We start from the raw sequence: 22,722 nt of genomic DNA on the forward strand, positions 1-22,722 counted from the left end.
AGGTCAATTCCAGCACGAGATATCTGCGAATCTATCTAATGCCATCGTTGAGTATTCAAAATGGAGTTCAAACTTCGTAGCGTTCACGCACCATCCCGCATAATAACTCATCATACAGTTGCATTATACCCTTTGGCTTGGATAAGGCCTAAATCTGGTTATAAATAACATCATGTCATTATATTGCCTCAGTACCCAAGGAAAAATTATTCAGCCTGTTGACTCTTCCGAATAGTCAGACTATGAATGATCCGGTACATATGTTGAAGACCTTGAGTAGAATACATCTGCAACTTAATGCACGGTCTGTCCCAAAAGCAATGGCATAAAAAGCATAAATTTGTTAAAATGCGTAATGTTCATGTTCAATCGTCATATGTAATAGAATTCAGCATGATACCTTTTCATTGGTAATTCCCTTAGCCAATCCCCGAGAATCATCACAATTCCAATCAAATTGAGTTGAGTTGCTCTCATATCTAGAATCCAGCACAGCTTATGAATATTGATTAGCCTTACACCGGTGTCTCCGCAGATTGCCACGAACAGCAATTCTCTCTTGCTTGATTGATGGTCACACAGTGGGTTTGGACGGAAAATACTTCATATCGTTCTAGACGAAGCCCCGGGATTATAGAGATTCCGCCATAGATTGACCTGCGAGGCTCGTGAGTAGCGCGTTATATTAAGTCAAGCTCATCCTTCGGGACTCCTTTCTCTTTCGAGAACTTTATCATGCATCGTTGGAACCTATTCCAGCGCGTCTGGGTACCGTTCTACAACCAGAGGAATCTTGCCTATGTCGGTTTAGAACGTGAACCAGATGTCGAGTCAGATGAAGATATCACCGCACAGAAACCATCCAGGTCGACGCTGCTCATTCGAGCGTTGTCTCCGAACGCTTGGTCTTTCGTCGCATTTGTATTACTGACTATGCTCATTGACAATTTCTCTCGGTGTGGATGTGATTTCAAAGACAGCATTTCAATATGGGCGATGCCAGATTCAGGTGTGTGCGGATGGGGCGTATCATACAGCAAATAGAAACCTCTTAACGGCTAAATTTTTCTTTTTAGATATGGCAGAACCACTATTAAGGTTTGAGAAAAGACGATTCACGAATGCGATTCGAGACGACTCCAATGGCAATCTCTACTCTTCAATCAACCCTTATGAACTGCAGTATGCCGGCCTTCCGACTCCTGAGATCGATAAGAACTGGAATGAGCTTATTGGTGGTATGGATTCACGATATTATTTATCCCACTGTCGTTCTAATGGCTCTATAGGTCGATACTTTCGCTTAGAAGCTTCTGAAGTATTACTGCTGAACCAAGACTCCAAGCTCCCAGCGCTTACGGAGATGTATAGCAATGAGCGTATAACCAAAGAAGGATTCTACGGTGGTCCCGACGTGCTTCATAGTCTCCATTGTTTGAACGCTATACGAAAACATTTAGACATGGATTATTACGCAGACTCCATGGATCTTCCACCAGAATATCGCCGTATACACATTGACCATTGTGTTGATCATCTTCGACAGGCGTTACTTTGCCACGGCGACCTCACACCGGTCACTATGAAGCCTGTTGCTACGAACACGTCTTTACCGTATTCGGTTACATTTTATCTTGGACAAACCGAGCGTGAGCATACCTGTCGGAGTGCGGAAGCCATAAGAGATTAGGTTACTGCCCGTGGGCAACGGACGGGTCGCATTGAGCCTCACCATCCGAATTTATGATAAACGCTAGTGCTGAACGAACTGATTGGTGGTGAATTTAATTTTAAGACTCGAGTCAAATTGTTCGTTGAATTAAGGCGTGATTCGATAGGGGACAGCGGGATCGCATTCATCGGTCATCAACCACACTAAAGCAACCTCCATGGGGATGTCTGTCTGTTTTGTGATTGTTGTGAGTTAAGCAGTATACGAAAGAAGCAAGGTCATTGTTCTTCGATAGATCGTGGTACTCCGATGAAGCACGGCATCAAGAAAGCCTTATTGGGTGCAACGTGTAGCGATATTTACTAAAAAGCTAAGACTTATTGTGATAAATGCGGAGTTGCTGCTTGAAAAAGTTTTGTTCCGTGACAATCACACTTAATCTGCTGGATGACGTCAAATGAATTAGCGTTTACGGATCACACCTACGTCTAATATGTTCCGAGAATCAGAAAAGCCAATGTAGAGCTGAACGTATCCAAATGTCGACTTGTCCATATGTAGTGCACTGTTCCAGATTTCAAGGGGCACGTTCAATTAGCAGCGAGCATCCGAGCCTTTGCGAGTAGACGCAGGGCCTTCGGCCAAACGTATTCCCGAAGCGCTTTGTTGCTGATCGCGCGACATTCGTAACTGCAAACCCTCCTCCCTCATCTAACGTTGGAATCACCATGAACGCGGAAATTCTGCCATGACTGATAATTCCCAAGCAAAAATTATAGAAGAAAGCCCCATTGGAAATGGCCTCGATGCCTTCCGGGCATCGTTCAAGTCGATTTGTGAAGGGAGGAGTCTATCCTGCACGTCGGACGCGCTCAATCATTTGACGCAAGAAGGGAAGGATGTTGGTAATATTGTAGCTGTCTATCATCTAACAGTCATACAGATATTCAAAATTCCACACTCGACCTATTGTTTGCTTTGCGGAACCTTTCTACCACTCGGCTCTTACCATCGAAAACAAGTCACGGAACCCTCCAGAATGATCTCCGAAAACTAATATCTGCGGCTGCCTCCGAAGCGTTCGATTCCTCCCGCGTATGGCCTCTCTTGACTGCAATCCTCGCACACAAACCGGACCGCGAAATCTGGGATTGTGTCTACAGCGCAGTCACCGAACCCACCCCGCCTCCTCGAGCCATTATCTCCTCCCTCCAACAGACTCCATGGCTTCACAAGACGAGTAGTTTCGCGAACTCCTCGGAATACCGCCAAGATGTTGACAGGGTCCTCAAATCAGAACTCGGGCCTCTGTACGTAGGGCTTCCGGATTTCCGATCGACCTTTTTTGGAGGCGTCAGTGGTCTTCAATCAGCATCCGATGCCGTATTCGAAAAATGCACAAAAGGCAGAAATGCTCTTTTTACTGAGGGGTGGAAGGGATGGCCCAAAAACGCAAACCAGGAAGATGTCTTGAACTGGTTTGCAGATCTGAGCGAGAAGCTGGCAGCATTGTCAGCGGATGGTCATGCAGATACAGTACTGTACAAATCGAAATATTGTCCCCAGCAGTCCCTGCCCCTACCATTGTCAAAGCTACTTATTCAGTCTGTCCTAGGCCCCATAGCGTATATAATGGAATGCACATGACTTGGTCATGTTGCATTTCCCAGGACTTCGGTGTTGCATTACAAAGTTGCGGACCTCAAAAAAGCGCCGCAGCATCTTGTCTAGCTCGACCATAGAAATGTCCATGTGACATCTTACACTTCTTATAGTACAACCTGAATCCGAAGCAATTGGTACAGTAGTGGAAGGATCTCCGAGGAATATTATCAAAGAGCGCTTTCTCAAAAGGATGGCATGACGGATTGCTCTTAATCTGTTCGCTGGATCCCCTCCTGGGAACTGGAAGGAGCTTTCTCCAGCTTTCACATGTTGAACACATCTCAAGTTTATAGTGTGCTAGGTTCCCTGCTAATACAAAAAGCCAGCCCAGTCCCCCTTCTGTGAGTGATTAATTCTTGTTTATTCTCCAAACCTTCCCTTCGTATCTCTGCAATATGGTATTCCGATCATCTCCCTTAGCTGAAAATCTTACGCAAGAGCTCCAATACGCCTTATATAATTGCGCGTCCGCTATAAAGCCAGCATCTCTAGGCGGGACCTCGAATTCTAATGCACTTGAGCCGCCTTTCCACTATACGTGCGTTACATCTTCCGAATCATAAGAGCTTTTGCTTAGAATAAAATCGAAGAGAAAGACAGTAAGCAAAGTTCCACCTCTTTTTTCCAACATATCAAGCCTATCAACTTATACAAGCTCGATACCTTACTAGATGCGAACTACGCTCACAAACGCCCCTCCTTTGCCTTTCTTAAATTCTTAAAAGCATCCCAATTGTAGACAGATAGTGGATGTTGCTTATGTCTTAGTGGGAAATATAAGTAGAGCTATAGTAGCTTTCCTTTATTTGCCAGTCTTTCTCCTTGTTAGGGTCACCTCACAATTTAGGACGGATTAGCTAGAATTTGTATAGTAGCGAGATTCTATAAGCGTTAGGATTCAAGGTTAAGTCATGTTCTTCGGAATCCTTTATACGAACTATAGATTTGTATTTCTAGTTTATACTAGAATATTTATATTATTTAAACTTTTTCCGCGACTGAATTCCTATCTTGACAGACCTAAGCTATTATATCAGAAGAGCAAGCAACACTCGATAGCATACTCTAAGTTTCTAGTATTGACCGTAAGGAAAGAAGTCGTATACGACTAAGTTTCTACTATAATAAGACTTGAATTAGACTAGCGAATTGGCTTAGTGACCCACGACCGAGAATTATCTCTCTTCCGGAAGCGTGGTGGGCCCTAACTATTTTCGATCCTTCAAGCTGAGAACCCCGGGTCTATGCCATAATAAGCTTATCGCACTATTTACCGCTAGTTTTATTTGTGGAAATACACTATTTACTGGATGTTTAGGTAAGTCGGACCATTTTTCACCCCTATTTCGGCCTAAGCTTCTAGTCGGGGAAGAAAATCATTTTATCTAACTCTGATTAGGGAAGTCCCGGAGTAACTTTCGAGGTAAATTTCTTTTTTTATACGCCGGACGCGTAGTGATCGTCGTCGCGGAATCGATGGACCTTAGTGTACGTGGACAACCAGTTATAGCCTATACGTATCTAAGTTAATAGGTACACACGACTCCTAGGTAGACTACTATATAATCTTCTGGTGTAGACGGCTAGTAGTGTGTTATCGATACTCCGTAGATACGTACATTTGGTGGTAGACTTCCCCTATTGCTCGCACTAAGTGCTAATCTTGCTTCTGACTAATGCTTTCGTCCTCGTGCGGAAGGGGTATGTTTCGCTTGGGCACGCGGCGTCCTTATCTAGTCGATCTACTGGGTTGTTCCCCGCATACTCGCAGTCGGTATCTATTATAGGCGGAGCGCGATTCCCTCCGCTTGAACCTCTGTCGCTATCTGAAAAATCGTGTCGATGACTTCATATAATAGCGGCTAGTATGGCCTCCTATATCGGGAATATAGAGATACTATTTCAAACCCTAATCATATAATACACTACTTTAGGTATGAATAGCCGTGAATGATTTATTTTATAGCTACTAAGGTACTAAATAACAGAAGCTTAGAATACCTATACGGAAGATATAAGGCTAGACGCTAGAATAGCTAGAAGGATCCATTCGAAATAAGTAAGCATAAAGGACTTTGAAGGCACTCTATCAACACATTCCTCTCTATACCTTACAGTTACATTACAACAGAGAGCCGGCTCACCGTACCTATTACTAAATAATCAGGTTTTAGCCTTTTACAATTCTATATACTCAGAGCTCACCGCTTCAAATCGTCGAGTCATATAAAATAAAAGCTTCCCTATGCTTAGCTATCGGCAGCCTCGCCTCACTATTGGCCATGCCGAGCTATAAACATATCTATCAAGGGGTGGACCAACTAAGCTTAGACCACATACGTTTATTTACTAAGCGAGAAATAGCGAGGCATATAGCCCTATCATATACATTAAGGGCATTTTTTATCATCGCTGGAAAAGCCCCTATCGGCTTTATTTACGAACGACTAAGGGGTATAGTTGGTGATTTATCTGAAATTTGAATTTTTATGTCACTAAAAGCATCATAGTGAGGATTTCAAATATGCCCAAAAGTTTAATCCTATTACGTTAAGTATTGTGATAAATAGGTAAGCGGTATTTGTGGCTTCCACCGCACTATTTCCGACTGAACTGATAGCCTAAGTCACAATCGCTACTTTGAGAAAAGCTTTAAGCGCCCTAAGCACAGCATCCCGGCTTAGTCTAATCAGTTTAAAGTCTCCTTCTTTAATGAAACCTGGGGGTAACCCCCCTATCCAATACCCTAAAAAGTTTCGGATTAGAGCACGTCTATATGCACGGAAGTCATTATCTGAATAGTGTTATGCCACAACGTTATCGGTCAAAGAAACCCCGTTGTATGGCTTATAAACCGTCTAGCGCGGAAAATTGGTCTATATGGGAGCGCTTCGGAGCATGGAAATGATTCGCCACCGCCAATCTAGAGGCTCTCGCCAAATATTTCCCTTGTTATACGGAAACAAGGCAGCAAACTCATATAGATGCGACGACTATACCGTCCGGGTCCGCTTATCATCATCAAGTAGTTCACTCTCAATAGCCGCAAATGGAGACCTATAATGAAAAAGTCTAGAGTAAAAAGTTGGAGTATTGACTTGAAAGACAATATCTTTATACGTTCCGTTTGCCTTTGCTTTAGTAGTAAAGGACCGAACTGAAACTTGCGCTCTAGGATATTCTATAGGTGCTTGTATGATCCGAACTCTGTCACAATGCTCTCTAGATGTGATATATCTCAAATTCCTTATACGAGACTAGCTCTTAACTAGAGAGCGTAAAATCAAATAGAAATATTACTCTAGCTTTCTATAGGCAAATTAGTCGTTGGTACACTTTATAACAAGAATGACCTATGGAGAACACTTACCTTTCAGATAACCGCGCAGACTTAGAAATAACAGTTTGAACAGGTTCTGGTCTTGTCTAGATATTGAGTTTATCGTCCCCGTGCGTTAAATAGATCTTTACCGCCTTAGAAAGTATCCGAAAAACAACGACGGCATATATGGGAACCCACCACCACTTTATAAGGAAGAATATAGAGGCACCTAGGCTTATAGTAGAAGTATTAAGTGGCGGACCTATAGAATTAACTACGGTATGTATAATTGTTGTTCTTCCGTGTTTTAAGGTAACCATAATTTTTAGTTTGTCAAGTGGCACCGCACACGGATTAGTTAAGTCAATGATATAGCTAGAGCTAAGGGGTGTGAAAGGTGACACTTGTAGGTCTTTGTCGAATTTCCCCTAGAAGTAGTACGGGCTGCTTCTGGACGCGTTCTTTCGGCAATTTCTTATGAGCTATAGACGTCGCTCGCCGTACGAAGTTTGGAGTTAAACAATTATTGCACTAAGTTCCTTATCGGAATTGTAGAGATACTAGAACGAAAGTGGGTTATTCAACTGCCGTGTAATATAAGGAGGTGCTAAAAGGTATACGTAAGGCCACTCGGTAGGATCTTCTCCCTATTAACGCTTAGCCTAGTGGTCTTATTATTCTCCAACTCCGACCTACCTTAGATAGCAAAAATTCTTTAAGCTTTTAAGTCATCGACTAATTTGCTCTACCGTTGAAAGTATGATCCTCGGGTCTAATACTGAACTATGCTCTTTTGATAGGTAGTATAGAGCTAGCTCGGGTCTGTGGCTCGATAGTAATCAAAGGGCTATAACTAGCACTAAGGCCGACTAGATACCCGGTATAGAGATATGAATGGTGGTAGTCGTCCTTGAAGCCGGACCGACGTAGGTGGCGAAGATCGCATAGGAACATCGTGACCCGGCCATAGAGTGCTCTAGCGGCTTAGTGGTTGTCATTGGTTTCTAAGTTCTGAGCTTTCCGGGACTTATAGTAGTGCGGATCTTGTTCTTCGAAACAGCTGGTATATGTAGGGTAGCTTATATTCCTATACTTAGTTGTCTAACCTCGTAGGGCGCTATAAGAATTTGTCTCTTAGACCGACTTAAAATATTCGAATTCCGTTTAATAGAAAGCCGATGCGACAAAATAAATCAAGATAAAAATGAATGTGACCTAAGAAAATTCGAAAAATTGTACGAGGAAAAAAAGCAGTAGACTTTCAGCCAGAGCTAGTATCATCTTCCTCTCCAAGAATAGACGTAACGTAAGAGAGAGTAAAAGGGTAGACAAAGATTGCTAGGGTGCCATTTTTCTTTTTCCCTTTACACACACGTTAGTGAGGTCTGGTAAGTAACACTGCGTGACAACGGAGTTTTATATATCTGAAGCCATTACCTGTGTTAGTGGGGAAGTTCATATGGTTCTATCCTATATGTGGCCAATCCATGTCAATTAATCACATATATTTCAACGCTCAATTACCACTAGATTTTTCATATTATATATATCCTTGTTGCAAAGTGTATAATCCAGCTCCGAATTTAACTTTCTATTTAATCAACGCTACTTGTCTCGTATACTCATTCGAAGCATATTTTGGCTAAGTCTTATCGAGCCTTAATAAGACCTGTTTCGTAAAAAGTTATTATTCCCTACATTATTGCTGTCAATATATATGCCGAAATAACTAAAACCTTCACCTTTCTGCTTGAAAAGATTTTTATGTTCCGATACGTATGTATACCGAGCTTACCACCTAAGTAAGACGGAGTATAAGGGAATAGAGCCTTTCACCGGATACGTACTATCTTTACTCAATTATGCAATAATATATTGTTGCCTGAGATACTAGGGTTCACTATCAGTAACAAATAACTAACCTTTGAATGCTTTAATTGGCTCTTATCTCCGTTATTTCTATATTAGTCAACTATTCCTCGTTTAGGTAGACAATAGACTGATATTTATACAATAATATAGAACATCGATATAGTAGGATATAAATACTAATTCTTTCGATGTTTGTCTTATATGCCTCTAGAATCATAGAAATGTTCTACGTAGCTAAGGCTCCAAGGATTCAAAATATTCCCTAGCCCTAATTCTGAGGACTATCCGTAGATCTAATACTTCATTTCCGGGAAGCGTGTCTCTACCTAAAACCGAAGTGAGCTAAACGGATAGGAAAAGAAATTCCAGCCGCCTTTGAGGTCCGTATGTTGCTATATCGTCTTAGTGCTTGCCTCGGTCTTTTTTCAAATCGGAATAGACATACATTGTTACAGCTGCGGGTAAGAACAGTTTTACCTAGAGCAGTTTGTATGGAATCACACTATTTAGCCTCTGCTTCTTTGTAAACTTCGATAGTAGCCGCCGTCCGATTAAGTATAGGCCGAACTATCTTAATAACTAAATTTACCGAACTAGATCTTGCTTATCAGTCCGACTGGCGCTTCACGATAGGCAATATAGGGAGATACCAACCACTCTATCGAGAAAAGTATAGAAGTGTGGCCACTACCCGAATTAGGGCCTAGCAAATAGAATATATTCGGGAATCTATTCACGGCCACTATTTTGTAGGCGCTAATACCTCCCATATAATCCTAGTGTTGCTATAAAGATTTGTCTTAGCGCCTAATCACAGTTTCTGCTTGCCACTGGGTGAATCGAAAGCCTATCGCTAGAATCTAGCTCCCCGCCGTCTAATTAATACACGTTCTAACAATCATAAATGTCTACGTACTCACTATAAAGTCGGCATTGTGCTCCCTATATAATATGACAATGCTCTTTGGTTTAATAAGTTTGATGGATTCCTTAGCGACGCGCATTTTCGGGTTATGGAGAGATCGGATATATTAGTTGTCTAGAATTCTTCGCTATAGAATATATTAGCAGCTGCTCCATAATATAGAGAAGTCTACTTACCCTACACCCTAAGTCGTAGTTAGGGGTAAGAAGAGGCAAGTATCGCTCTAAATAGATCTATAAGTATTTAAACTAATAATTCGTAATATTAAGATTCACCTAGGGCATTCTCGGTGATATACTTCCGGTTGTAGGAAAATCTCTGCTATCTTATTCGTTTGCCTTCGTGGTTATTATAGAATTGACCACGTGCTATATTAAGAATCCAAAAAGTGAGCCACCTTAATAGCATTAAGACAAATGGTAGATAATAGAAGAGGCTCCGTAGCTTTTTACTAAACTAGTAATTACCAATAGTCATAGGCACATAATGCTATGGAATCTATTAGAGAAAGAATGACAAGTCAGGAATTATTAGGTAGGCAGAATATATACCCTAATAAGTTGAGTCAAGCTATTGACTTCTTCAATCATAGTAGGTACAACCTATGATCCGGAACCTATTTTTATATCAATACCTAGATCAATAGGATCTATAATAAGGCGTTAACAAACATCCGTTGCCAATCACGGCTATATTTAACCCTCGAAGGTTATATTCCTTATCCCACTTTGCTATATGGACCATAGGGCCTTCAAAACTTTTAAGTCTAGGTAGGACGGGGAGATTGGGATTTATATATCCCCCAACCCCTAATATTAGCAACTTGGCTTTATGACAAAACTCCTATTCGGTATTAAGATCATAAAGATACACATACTATATAGAGGAAGATTCTATCTATTTAGCCCCTTTCCACTCGGTTCGAAAATTTTGTTTGTTTAGGAACGCTATATACGATAGCCACACGCTAGATGTAGGCCAGAATCTCTCTTTATATTGGGAAAAGTTTGGAGAATTCGGGATTTAGAAACTAAGAGAGTGAATATAAAACTCTAGGTATGTCGACTCCGTATCCTAGATCTGGTATTGAAAATTAGCGGCCTTGAAAGATCCGTCAAATATAAAAATCACAAAAGCTATAGGTTGAACCTAGGTAAAGAAAGAATGACGTTACATTTGTTAGCTGCCCACGCTCCTCCTAGCTTAGTAGCGCGGTTATATATCACAAAGCTGGTGACCTGGAGTTGTCGTTGAAGCTGATATACTATATTAATACCGGACAAGCCCGCACCAATAATAACGACATCATTATAAAATTTCGTTTGTTTCTCTATGACTCCGGTGGTATTTGAAATGTTAAACGCACAATTTGAGCCCGTGGGATCTTAGAAACGCTCCTATACTTATAGAATCTGGGGGTTCCACTGTACTATAGACAACGTCTATATAAGCTCTAGTATTGTATAACACACACGCCTTTCGCCGAGCCATTTCACCTTTTATTGCTCACATTCCACGTAGTCTCTAACTAATGCGTCTACTTCGTACTTTTCCTTCAGTAAAGGTTATTGTCAATCCTTTTTCGTTAATCACTTCACACTAGCCCCTCTGTTCTGTCCGATTTTTGTGCCTAGCCCTATTTAATCACTCGTTGGCCACTCCTAGTTTCCACCCACATTGATTGGTATTACTTCGACTAATCGTATAACAGTCGCACCGAGCTAACCAACCCTAGTACAAGTTTATTTACCTAGAGGTAAAATTGATAGTGCTTCACGGACCAAGATAGTGGAGGCTGTCCTAGATTTTACCGGAGTATCGCAACGATTCCAAAATTATAAAGTTACGCGCTATAAGAGCTGTATAATCACAACGACGGCATAGGCCACAGCAGGCCTCGGCGAGGCTCTAAGTTCGCTTAGGAAGTGGTACACGATAAATGTATATAGGAAGATATATATAGTAGTTGTATGTAGTATATCGTTTCGACGAGGGGTTAGCGTAAATGAGTTAAAACACACACACACACACACATACTATAAACAATCACCCGTATTTTCGGGTAGGATTCGAGTATATATTATGAATTACTCTTCTAGCAATTAAGCCGTAAGAATCTTAAGAACTACTATAGAGTAACACAAGCTATTCTATCCTTGAATATGGATTAGGAATTGTACCAACCACCAATTACTTCAACAGTAAGGACGGTTTGTGTCTTCTGCTCCAACAGCTAATGGTCGGCCCCACGTTAACAAAAGTATAAAAGCTATCACACACCCTACCTTAGATCGTGGTGAAGGTCCCTCTTCCTAAATCTCCCGGATAGAAATTATTGCTATAAAGTTGCTCATTTCCGTCCATCATCTTGCAGTTCTTTGGTTTCTGTCTTTAGGTTGTGAAAAAAATTGCCCCATCACATGGAGCTGAGAAGCGTTACCAGATGCTATAGAGGTTTGTCTCTTGACGTGGACGCCCCGAATGAGGGAAAGAAAAAGAGAAAAAGGAATGACTTGGATAGGGAAGAGGCTTTATTCATTTCTAAGGATAAACAGTCTGGTGAAAGAGTGCTATACCTTCAAGAAGTCCCGAAGATCAAAGCTAGTCACTACCGGGATTGGAGCTATATCCTCGAAAGACGCACTCACGAGCCAATCATTCGCTCCTACTATCGGTTTACTTTAAAAGGAAGGCCAAATACATATAGTGTAGGTATGAATCTACGGGCCCGGGAAAAGAAGGATCTGTAGTACTGAACTTTATTATATATCGCAGAACGCGTCGAGTACTACCATATCACATGCCTTGAGCGTATCATTCCAGATTTACCAACTTCCTCAGAGCCGGGCATTTAAAAATCGATGGGTGGATAGCTGGCCCGCTAGGTAGCAAAGTCTCAACCGAATGGTCTACCAAAGCAATCCAGGACTAGTTCCAATATAAGGGCCGAGTCTTCAATATCAGTTGTTATGAAAGGTTTAAAAAAGACCACGAGAAATGGTTAAGCGATTCCAGCGCTGGTTAAATCGAATATCAGCTTGGACATGGAGACAAGCCCCGTAATGGATGTGATATCTGTGAGGGGGTACCAATGCCCAAAGAGCCGCACAGAATGGATTATTTTCCTCAAGTGCCGTATCCCATTTCGCTGAGTCAATTGTTGGCAATTGTTAGTGGGCAGCCGCATATTGACAAATGGTGGCGCTGGCAAGGTATCCAAGCGGTATAAAGGTTTCACATGATAGTCATGTGCGCTGTGTTCTAGTGTTGACTTCAAATTATACGTTAATTGCAAGTTAGGGCTTGCCCATAGCAAATGAAGCGGACAAGGCAATACTGTAATGAATCATGAAAGTCTCCTCAAAGAACAGAACTGATGTGTCAATAAAATGTCATGACATGCCGTTTCAAGTGTTGTTAATATTGCTTTGTGGTGCTCGAAACACAAAATCTAATGAGAAATTCATAACGCTTTAGCTGAAGGGCAACAAGCGTGATGCTACTGTACCGGAACCACCACAAGCGATGCCTTCAATAACCTGTTCGCTTCGATAGATAGAGCACGTCAATACCAGGCATTGAAAAGATTATGATATTTGACCTATTGTGGAAGGTCACGTAGATGCACGATTTTTCAGTCGCTAGTACCTCTCCATTTCTCACTTTCCAATGATTCTACGCATCGGCTTACACACTATTCTCTCAATAATCCGTTTGTTCAATCTATTCGGGGTCAGATTGTATTTATATGCAATCACCATATACTATATGCAGAGATATTGAAACTAAAATGAAGTAATATCTGATTGTGCCAATCGAGATCTATACTTATTCTTCCATTCTGTTGCCTCTCCCCGACTACCCCATTCATCACGATAGGAACTGAAAGACGATCATTGCTAAGTAGATAACGCTAGTCCAAAGGAAGAAAGGAACTGGTTAGGCATTATACATCGACATTTTGCCCAAATAATCCAAGGCAAGCATTGATTTCTGACTCCGACCGTTACAAAGTAGGGAAGAAATTTATCACAACCAACAAAGAAATAGCCATTTATGTACTGTCAAGGCGGACTCCCGGTGTCAGAAGAACCTGGACCGATTTTTCCCTTCTACTATTGACTGGAAACCTGTGAAGAAACAGCTACGTAAATGGGGCAATTTGGTGCGTATGGGCAAAATGCTCACAATCGAGGTTCTCTTTAATTATAGGGGCGATGACGACGGTAATTACGTGCCTATATCAAGAACAGTTGAAAAGAGAGGCCGTGTGTCAGTAACTAGCAGAATGTTAGCAGAGCGCGAGAGGCTGATCTATAATGAAGAAGAGAACACTAGACGACCCGCAACTTAGGACCTTATTTATAGCCTTATGAGGTGTGATGTCCGTTCATACCCGCTCAAGTCTGATTGGTGCTAGGAGACCCTAAGCATAAGAAACACTAGAAAATGCGGGGCCCACATCTAGAACGCCTGATTGACTATATTGACGGTGGTGGCAACCTAGACAGTTATAATGATGTCCCTAGTGATATTCGTCGAGATCTAGCTCTGGAAAGTCAGATAGGAAGAAAATCAAAAAAGACTGACACGATGACGACGCCCCACCATTTCCTCCAACCATCATTAATGTCCTACCAGCATAAAACGGGACCAATTCCGCGGTTACTTCGTCTGCAGGTAGGCTTCCATCTGACGACCACGTCGTCATCCCCGGGTCTCGCGAAGCTGCTGTGAGAGAATACTACAAATGGTTGGAATCACGTGCCACCGACGAGGCATACAAAGCTGATTACCGGAAAATATGCCAAGTGACGTTGGAAAACCATTTAGATCTTAGTTCATCAGCAAGTTCGTTCATCTGATCCAGATATACGGGTATGTTATATCGTTCATCTCAGTGAAGCCGTCAGATTAGTGCCTTGTGCAAGTCTCCGCTGCCTGCGTGAATAGAAAACCAGGGAAACCGAAATAAAAGCCACGGAAGGCTACACTTTGGTCAAAATTAGGCTGGTAGCCAAAAATAATGATTCCCTGAATAATACCCACAATGACCTCGGGAGCTCATCCGACCGCTTTCACTCCTGGGCGTCCTTCTGCTTGAACAACTTCAAAATATGCTCATTGCCATGAGCAGCTGCGTGATCCAAAGAAGTTCGCTGCTGAGCATCCTCAAGCATAGGATCCACACCCAAGCTCATGATGAAGCGGAACCAACTGACTAGGTTTTCCTTATTGTCTTTAATCTCCCACTCACGAACACCAACGGTATCGCGCACCTTCCTGCCAGCAACTACATGAAGCATCGACATCCCCGCGTCGTTTCGCGCGTGAAAATCGGCACCAAGATCCTGGAGCAAGATTAGGCTGTCATTGTCGCTGGAACTTTCGCCACTGTACGACCACATACTAGATCGTAATCTGCCCTCCACAAGACAGTGCATGAGGGGAGTTTCGCCTTTCTTGTTGCGTGCGTTGATGTCCAGCCCGAGGGCCAAGAACTGCTCGATACGTGTCTTGTGATTAGATGCTCTTCTGCAAAGGATATGGAGAGCTGTATCGCCTTTTGAATCGGGTTGGTGCAGATCTGCTCCGTATTTAAGTAGTAGATCGACATGTTCGAACTGTATCGCCCTTTCGCGAAGCGCATAGTGGAGCGGAGTATCACCGGCTTCATCCCCTATCTGCACAATGCTAGGATCCTTGTCAAAGAGAGCCCGCATGATGCTGATATTTTCCTCTTGCGCTTTGCGGGCTATGAGTGCGTGAACAATGGTCTTGCCAGATTTGTCTTGAGCGGTAATGTCAGCCCCACGGTCGACAAGGCGTCGAATTGCCTCGGGATTACTAGTACAAAGGATCAAAGTTCTGCCTTTGTCATCTCGGCATTCCAGTTGTAGAGACGACAGTTGAAGCAGTGGCTCGAAAACCTCCGTTTTAGTCAAGATCTCATGGATGACAGTGCGGGTTCTGGGTTCCCATCGATCTTTGGAACCAGCATGCACATCGTCCGAGTCCGAATCGTGGCCATCAACGAGAGAGTCATCATTTACTCGATGGAGCTCAACGAAGGTGGCGTATGGGTCTGCACCACTCCGAAGAAGCGCTGTCATTGTGCCCTTTCGAACTGAAGCAATATCAAACTCCTTGCGAGATGAGTATTTAGCGGGTTTGAAAGTTGCCGCATAGAACAAAGGATACTCCTCAGCAGTTGGGATTATGGTTTTTTGAATTGCATGAGGCCTTACTCGATGCTTTAGCGCGGGCCGCCGTATGTTAGCGACATCACCATGGGAGAGGTAGAGCTCCAACAACTCAACATTGCAAAACCCGATGGCGGCGAATATAGCAGTGGCGGAAATTGTGGCGCCACGAGACAAAAGCAACTTGATCAAGCCAATATCAGCGCCAGCCTTTGACAGGCAGGTCTCCCCGTAGGCGTTGACTGCGTTGACATCTGCGCCATGATCCAGAAGAATGTCCACAGCATGTCTGTAAAAGACGCCCTTGTACTTGTCATAGTCGAGGGCGATATGCAAAGGCGTTTCCCCCTTGTCATCGCGGACCTCCAGATTCGCGCCCTTGCTGATGAGGTACGGCAAAGCCTGATGCACGTTCCACCAAGTTTTGCCCTCAGCGAGGTCATGTAGAACGGCATGATCCAACACGGTCTTATAATTGCCATCAACATATATTTTTTCCCTGCGCTTTGAATCGATGTTCACACCCATATTTTCCACAAGTGTTCGGACCACTTTCATATTTGGAAAGCTGCGGTGGCATGCGTGCATCAGCAGCGGCAGTGTCCTTGCACTGGAACGGGAACGAGAACCGGTATTCTCGGTATGTTCGCACCATTCGTGATCATCAAACTTCAGAGCCTGCTCTGGAGTACAGAGACGGTTTAAGAGTTCTGAAAGACCATCATCCACTAGACAGTGGACGACAGAGATATGGGTGTAATCTAACACAAGGAGATCTGTTTGTGAAGCCATTTCCTCGAATAGACCGTATTGCCCAAGACGAAGATACTTAACCATTTGTTCGAAGCGGAGATCTATGCTTCCACCTTTTGTGTTCATCCATTCCTTTCGCCTCTTTTCTTGCTCTCTGAGGGATGATATTTCGCCTTGAAGACGAGTCTTGCACAGGGTAAAGTCGTTGCCTCCCGGTCCCTCTATCAGGTTCAGTTTAGGAAACACACGATTCTGGATCCGCAGCAAACATTCCGCGGTATAGTCGCGTTGATTAGATACTGCTTCTTGGAATGCTTCCCAAAGCGACTCCTTGTCCGAAGAAGGGTTTTTGCTGTGCAGTACCAATGAGGTGAGAATCTCATCTAGACGCGTCGAGCTTGAAGCATCCTTTTCACTATTTGATCTCCATTGAGACTCCTTGGCTCCCTCCTCGGACTCATCCTTTGCCGGTGGCAGACTTCGGATACCAAGCCAGATGCTGGCGGTCTTGAGGGATTTGGCGTCCTCGATTTTGCCCATTTTCTTCCATCGTACTTGTTCCATTTCAAAATTGACACATGCTCTCAATGCAGTATATCCATCCTTGCCCGGCAGATTTGGATCTGCGCCGGCATTTAACAAAAGATCCACGGTCTCAGGTCGACCAGAAGAGCAGGCGAAGTGAAGTGCCGTGTCTCCTTCCACATTTTTCTGATTGATGAAGGTGTTCCGTGTTTCATCATCAAGGTCAATCATTCTGGAAAGAACAAGACCAACTGTGCCAGGTTGTCGGGCTCGAGCTGCGACATGGAGAACCGTCATGCCTTCTTTCGTAACGGCGAACATATCAGCCCCAGAGCAGAGAAGCCCAAAAACATTATCTTCTGATACAGCGGCAGCAATATGCAAAGGCTGAATCCCGTCTGTATCCTGAGGACTTTTGTTCTTGCACTCTCCTAGGACATAATCAAACGTAGTCTCGGCAGAAGGACTCCTGTCCCAGTGAGTCTGATTTTGGAAGGACATTTGATGCAAGACTGTCCAACCGTAGGAATTAGGATGGTCAATATCAACCCCCAGACTTTTGAGATGTTTGAAAATTGGCGTGCTGTCCGATCTAATAGTTGCGAAAGCGGCCTCAAGGAAAAGCGTATTGCCTTCATTGTCGGCGACTGAAGGGTCAAAATCCATCATCTTTATCAAATCATCCAGAGCTTCAACTTTACAGACCACTTTGTGGAAAAGAGTACGGCCCTTGTTGTCCCGTGTGTCCAGTCGGGCGCCTAAATTGATGAGGGATTTGGAAAAATTGGGTATGCCTTTCGAATGCCCGGGAAGACTCTTGAAGAGGGTTGTTTGACCCTTAAAATCCCGGATCTCAAGATCTGCACCTGCTTTGACCAATTCGGAGATTAATTCAACTTTGGTATCATCACCCATTGTATGCAGTGGCGTTTCGCCCTTGTTGTTTTGAAGATTCGGATCGGCGCCAGCGGACAGCAAGGCCTCAAGAACAGTATCTTGCTTAGAGAATCTATACCGATCAAGTAACGCATGGAGAAAGCCATTACCGTCTGGTTCGGTCAGATTTGGGTCCGTGGTGTACTTCAGAATCTCAATTCCGCTTTCGGGATGGTAACCACGAAGACGACTGAACAAGGGTCCGCCGTTGCTATCCGCAATCAACTTATTGATATTAACAGCTGCCGAATCAAGTAGGATAGGAAGCAGTTTGGTGTCAGTCTTTCCATCGGTGTGTAGTATCGTGGCTCCAATGTCAGTTTTGGCGTAAGGGTCTGCCCCTGCCTCCAAAAGAAGGTGAACAATATCTATATTGTTTGCGCAGGCGAAATGCAGAGCTGTCTTTCCATCATCGTCGGACTTCGTATGAACATTAGCGCCAGCTTGGAGGACGACTGAAACACATTCCAGCGGGATCTGGCGAGTTCCGTTACGGTTGTTGATTCCACTCAGAGCATGTAGAGAAGTGAAGCCCCTGGGCTCCTCTCGTTTTCCAGGGGTTTTCATTCTTATTGGATAACGCACGCGGGAACCAATGCCCCCAAACTCGTCCACAGGATAGAAACAGCGAGTGTTGGGATCCACCATTTGCAGTATTCTCTCACCGTAGCTTCGCGAGACCTAGGGATGGCGATATAGTTATCAGATGGAAGCCTACGTATAGGCGAAGTAACCGCGGGGGTGACCCCGTTTTGCGCTGGCAGAACATTAATGATGGTTGGAGGATATAGTGGCCCGGTTATCAACATGTCAGCCTTTTTCGATTTTCTTCCTATCTGACTTTCTAGAACTAGATCTCGACGGATATCACTAGGGATATTATCGTGACTGTCTAGGCTGCCACCACCATCAACATGGTCAATCAGACGTTCTAGATATGGGGCCCGCATTTTATAGTGTTTCTTGTCCTAGGGATCTTCCTAGCACTAATCAGACTTAAGCGGGTATGAACGGATATCACACCTTATAAGGCTATAAACAAGGTCCTAAGTTGCGGGTCGTCCGGTGTCCTCTTCTTTATTACGGATCAGCCTCTCACGCTCTGCTAACATCCTGCTAGTTGCTGACACCCGGCCTCTTTTTTCAACTGTTCTTGATATAGGCACGGAGCTACTATCGTTATCGCCCCTATAATTAAAGATAACCTCGATTGTGAGCAGTTTGCCTATACGAACCAAATTGCTCTATTTACGTAGCTGCTTCTCTACCGGTTTCTAGTTAATAGTAGAAGGGAAAAATCGTTCGAGGTTCTTCTGACACCGAGAGTCCGCCTTGATAGTAATAGCCGTGCCTTTAGAGCGAACTCGCTGGCCACCTTTCTTCTTCATCTGCAGCATTTCTTCAACGGCTGGTTTTAAGGTATTCCCCTAATAATCTGAGGGAGCTATAACCAAATCCTTTTCAGTCACACTGCCTACCTTCTTACGGTTAAACATAAGCTTCCATGCAATAGTGTAGCATATATATCTTGGAGGCTGCTCGTCATATTCGGCATCTTTATCCTATTCCACTAATGGGAGAAAGTCGAGCTGATCTAACTGCACCTGATCCGTGGGACAATCCGGGGTAGGACTAGGAGAAAATATGGTAGGCGTACGGCTAAAGTAACCGGGGGTGGGGGCATATTGTGAATTTTCGTCCTATGGATCGCCTGTCCGGAGTTGATAGGTATCGTCGCTACAAAGGCTATTGGCCATCGTGAAGATCTTCAAGTGAGGGAACACCTAAGTAGATAGAACTGAGGAAAGGTTAGCTAGTAATCTCCGATGTCTAATGAAATCTAAGCTATATCATGGTGATAAGCAGTGGCGAAATCTTTTTAAATAAGCTTACTGTCGAGCCTTGCCTATCAAATTGAACCCGAAAGTCACAAATAGTATCGGGCATATCTGCAGCGATGTAGCTGCGGGATGTAGAGGGGAATTGTTGACAGATCGCCTCCTCAAAGACCTCGATGTTTGCTGGATTTGCATCGAATCTTCCAGCCAGTCGTCTAGGTCTAGGCTCTTGTATCTTCTATACTCGTATTTTAAGGCCCTGGTATTTATTACCTGGTTAGGTACAAAACGTCTTATTTACGCGCTATCTACATATAGGTTAGTGTGTTATGTGATTAGGGTTTGAAAGATGATCTCTCTGTTCCCGACATGGAAGGCGATACCGGTCGCTACTGTAGTCTAGATATACAAGACGCAGAGCGGCCGTGATTTGCGCCTCTTCGGCTTCTTCTGAGATACTAGAAACAGAGCGGTCGCGACGTACACCTCTTCCACTGCTTCTGAGATCAATGAATCTCAGATCATTTTTAATCCACTGTAAGAAGTCAGCGTTTTTGCAATAGGCTATACTGGCCCTAAATATCTCTAATCGATCCTCTTTCGGTATCGCATTTCGTGTAATTGCCTGAAGCCCAGCATATAATTCCACGATACATACCAAAACGCTTCTTATGCTGGGCAATACGCCTGTGCGAGCACCTCTTCTTGCATAAAACACGTACTAGCGAATAAAAGCTTTGATCAAGTTGAAATTGGGAGTAGGAGACCCCTTTTTGAACTCATAGCTATCTGGAACCCTTCCGGTGTCAAAAAGAAACCTGAGGGGTTAGCAAATACGGAAGCTTAAATAACATGTCCTGGTCACTTACCTAATCCAGAGTTTTATACGCCACTAGTAAAGGACTTTGACCTTAGCAGGACGCTCATACTTTTTATAACTGGCACGCTCTCGAAAGAGTTCCTGGCGAGACTCGTGTCTTTCACTTGCTGTATCGGAAGCCTGGGGAAACATCTCCATATCTCAAGATTGGAAATGGGCGCTGAATGAGCTTAAGGGCCTAGTAAGAGTAAAAGGAGAAGCTGGCGTGTTGTAATAGTGATTTTTCCGTAGAGTTTCTGATAATCTAGATTCTAAGGGGATTCAACTAGTATTTATAGCTCAATAGGTATTAGACCCCTAGGAACAATCGAATACCTTTCTAGGGGGTTATAAATGCTTATATAGTGGAGACAACCCTACGGCTTCCGGGAACTAGACAAGGCTACTCTAGAAGCTTATAAATAGGCCAAAATATACATTGATAGGGCCCTCGTTTGCTCCTAGGAACTAAATATTACACACCTAGCATTGGGCTTTGGAGGGAAAATCCCCACTGGGGAAATGGAGCTATGCAGCTATTGGTAAAAAAGCTAAGTGGCGACTGTTCGATTGTTAATATGGTCTAGGGGTACCGACCAATTAGAAGAAATATCAAAAGCTTTAAGGCATTTAAGTATACCTTCGTAAAACACGCCTAAATTTATATCGTATCATATATGGCTTTAGCGGTATATTACATTCAGTGAATACCTACTGGATATTCGTTCTTATGCTACTTAGATACGAGTATAGGTACAGAATCATAGTGCTGAAAACGAATTATTGCTAGGAAACCAATAATCTATTTGCGGGAAAGAGAAGCTAGTTAGTAGTCAGATACTGTAGCTAAGGAGCAATTGTGCGTGTTTATAGGCTATACGTAGCTTAAGTGACGCCTAGAATTGTCGGGGGATATTGGGCTAGCTGCCGTAGTAACTGATCAAATTTACTATATCCTAGGCCCGCGTAAGAATTTCGGTTCATTCCACAAAAGGCTTCTCCTAGACCTGGGCTTGCGATAATCTATGTCCCTTGTTCCTAAAATGTCTGCCTCGTCTACTCTCTCAATTAATAACCTCAATTGCGAGTCCCTAGCCATTTAATTTCCCGCATTTTGCTTCTTCTCCGTCGGGCATCTATTCAGATATGTCATAGCACCGTAGTCTTTAACAAACGCAGTATTCACTCGTTACTGGTGTTCAACACCCTGAAGCTCACTTTACTGCGGTCACCATGGTACCTTTTATTTTCTATTTTATTTTTATCTTTTTGGCCTGTCTCACAAAGATTAATACGAAAATAATTTCAAGCTGGCCGTGATATTGAGTTGCGTCTACCTGTCCGTGGGTAAAAAGTGCTCAGAGCCATTGGGAAAGAGCTAATGTCTCTAGATCCAAAAATTCGTATATCGTGGTCCAACATGTACTGTATGAGAGCCATGAATCCGTATAATTAGGGAGAGGAGTGAAATGAAACGTTTCTTCCCTACACTGCATACAGTACAGTCCGTGCATTGCTTTCGCATCATCAATAACATACCCTAAGCCTTGGCATGGTCAATCCGTATGGTGAGCAATTCGCAAAGTGAGCAATTGGCATAGTGAGCAATTGGCATAGTGAGCAATTCGCGTAGTGAGCATGTTGATTATTAAGTGATGCTTCAGTGTTCATGTTATTGAGGGGAGTTAACTGTGTGTTGTGTTGCGTGTTCTCTAAGATACAAGTAGGATGGTGAACAGATATATATGTATGCACGTGATCCCAGCCTCATTATTGTCTCAGCAAATGGGATATTTCAACAGGAGTGGTGAATTGAGAGGGGAGTGGTGAATTCAAAGGAAATTGTTGAAATATCTCGGTTACTGAGATGATAATGAGGCTGGGGTCACGTGCATACATATATACCTGTTCACCATCCTACTTGTATCTTAGAGAACACGCAACACAACACACAGTTAACTCCCCTCAATAACATGAACACTGAAGCGTCACTTAATAATCAACAGGTCACTCGAGGACAGTGCAAAATGTGGCCATTTGACCAATTTGGCGCTGTCAAAGCACGGCCATGTTTGGGTGACTGGCACGGTCAAACCTGGTCAATAGACGTAGAGAGTTAGCAGATATTAATTTCCCATGCTCGCCTTCTGTT

The 22,722-nt window shown here is 43.3% G+C and overlaps 2 protein-coding genes across 2 annotated transcripts; one reads left to right on the plus strand and one right to left on the minus strand.

The window, feature by feature from the left end:
• Positions 1-735: 735 nt before the first annotated feature.
• Positions 736-3,319, plus strand: N7525_006879 (oxidase ustYa family protein; the record flags this gene model as incomplete). The annotated part of the gene is made up of 4 exons (XM_061213853.1): positions 736-1,009; positions 1,077-1,238; positions 1,290-1,649; positions 2,616-3,319. The coding sequence occupies 4 exons, from the start codon at positions 736-738 to the stop codon at positions 3,317-3,319; spliced, it is 1,500 nt and encodes a 499-aa protein (XP_061068284.1).
• Positions 3,320-14,534: 11,215 nt separating this feature from the next.
• Positions 14,535-18,521, minus strand: N7525_006880 (uncharacterized protein; the record flags this gene model as incomplete). Its single annotated transcript, XM_002567392.2, has 1 exon — positions 14,535-18,521. The coding sequence occupies one exon, from the start codon at positions 18,519-18,521 to the stop codon at positions 14,535-14,537; it is 3,987 nt and encodes a 1,328-aa protein (XP_002567438.2).
• Positions 18,522-22,722: the final 4,201 nt, after the last annotated feature.

Source organism: Penicillium rubens (genome assembly GCF_028828025.1).
Source record: "Penicillium rubens strain IBT 27055 chromosome Unknown utg000003l_segment0_segment0, whole genome shotgun sequence".
NCBI lineage: Eukaryota > Fungi > Ascomycota > Eurotiomycetes > Eurotiales > Aspergillaceae > Penicillium > Penicillium rubens.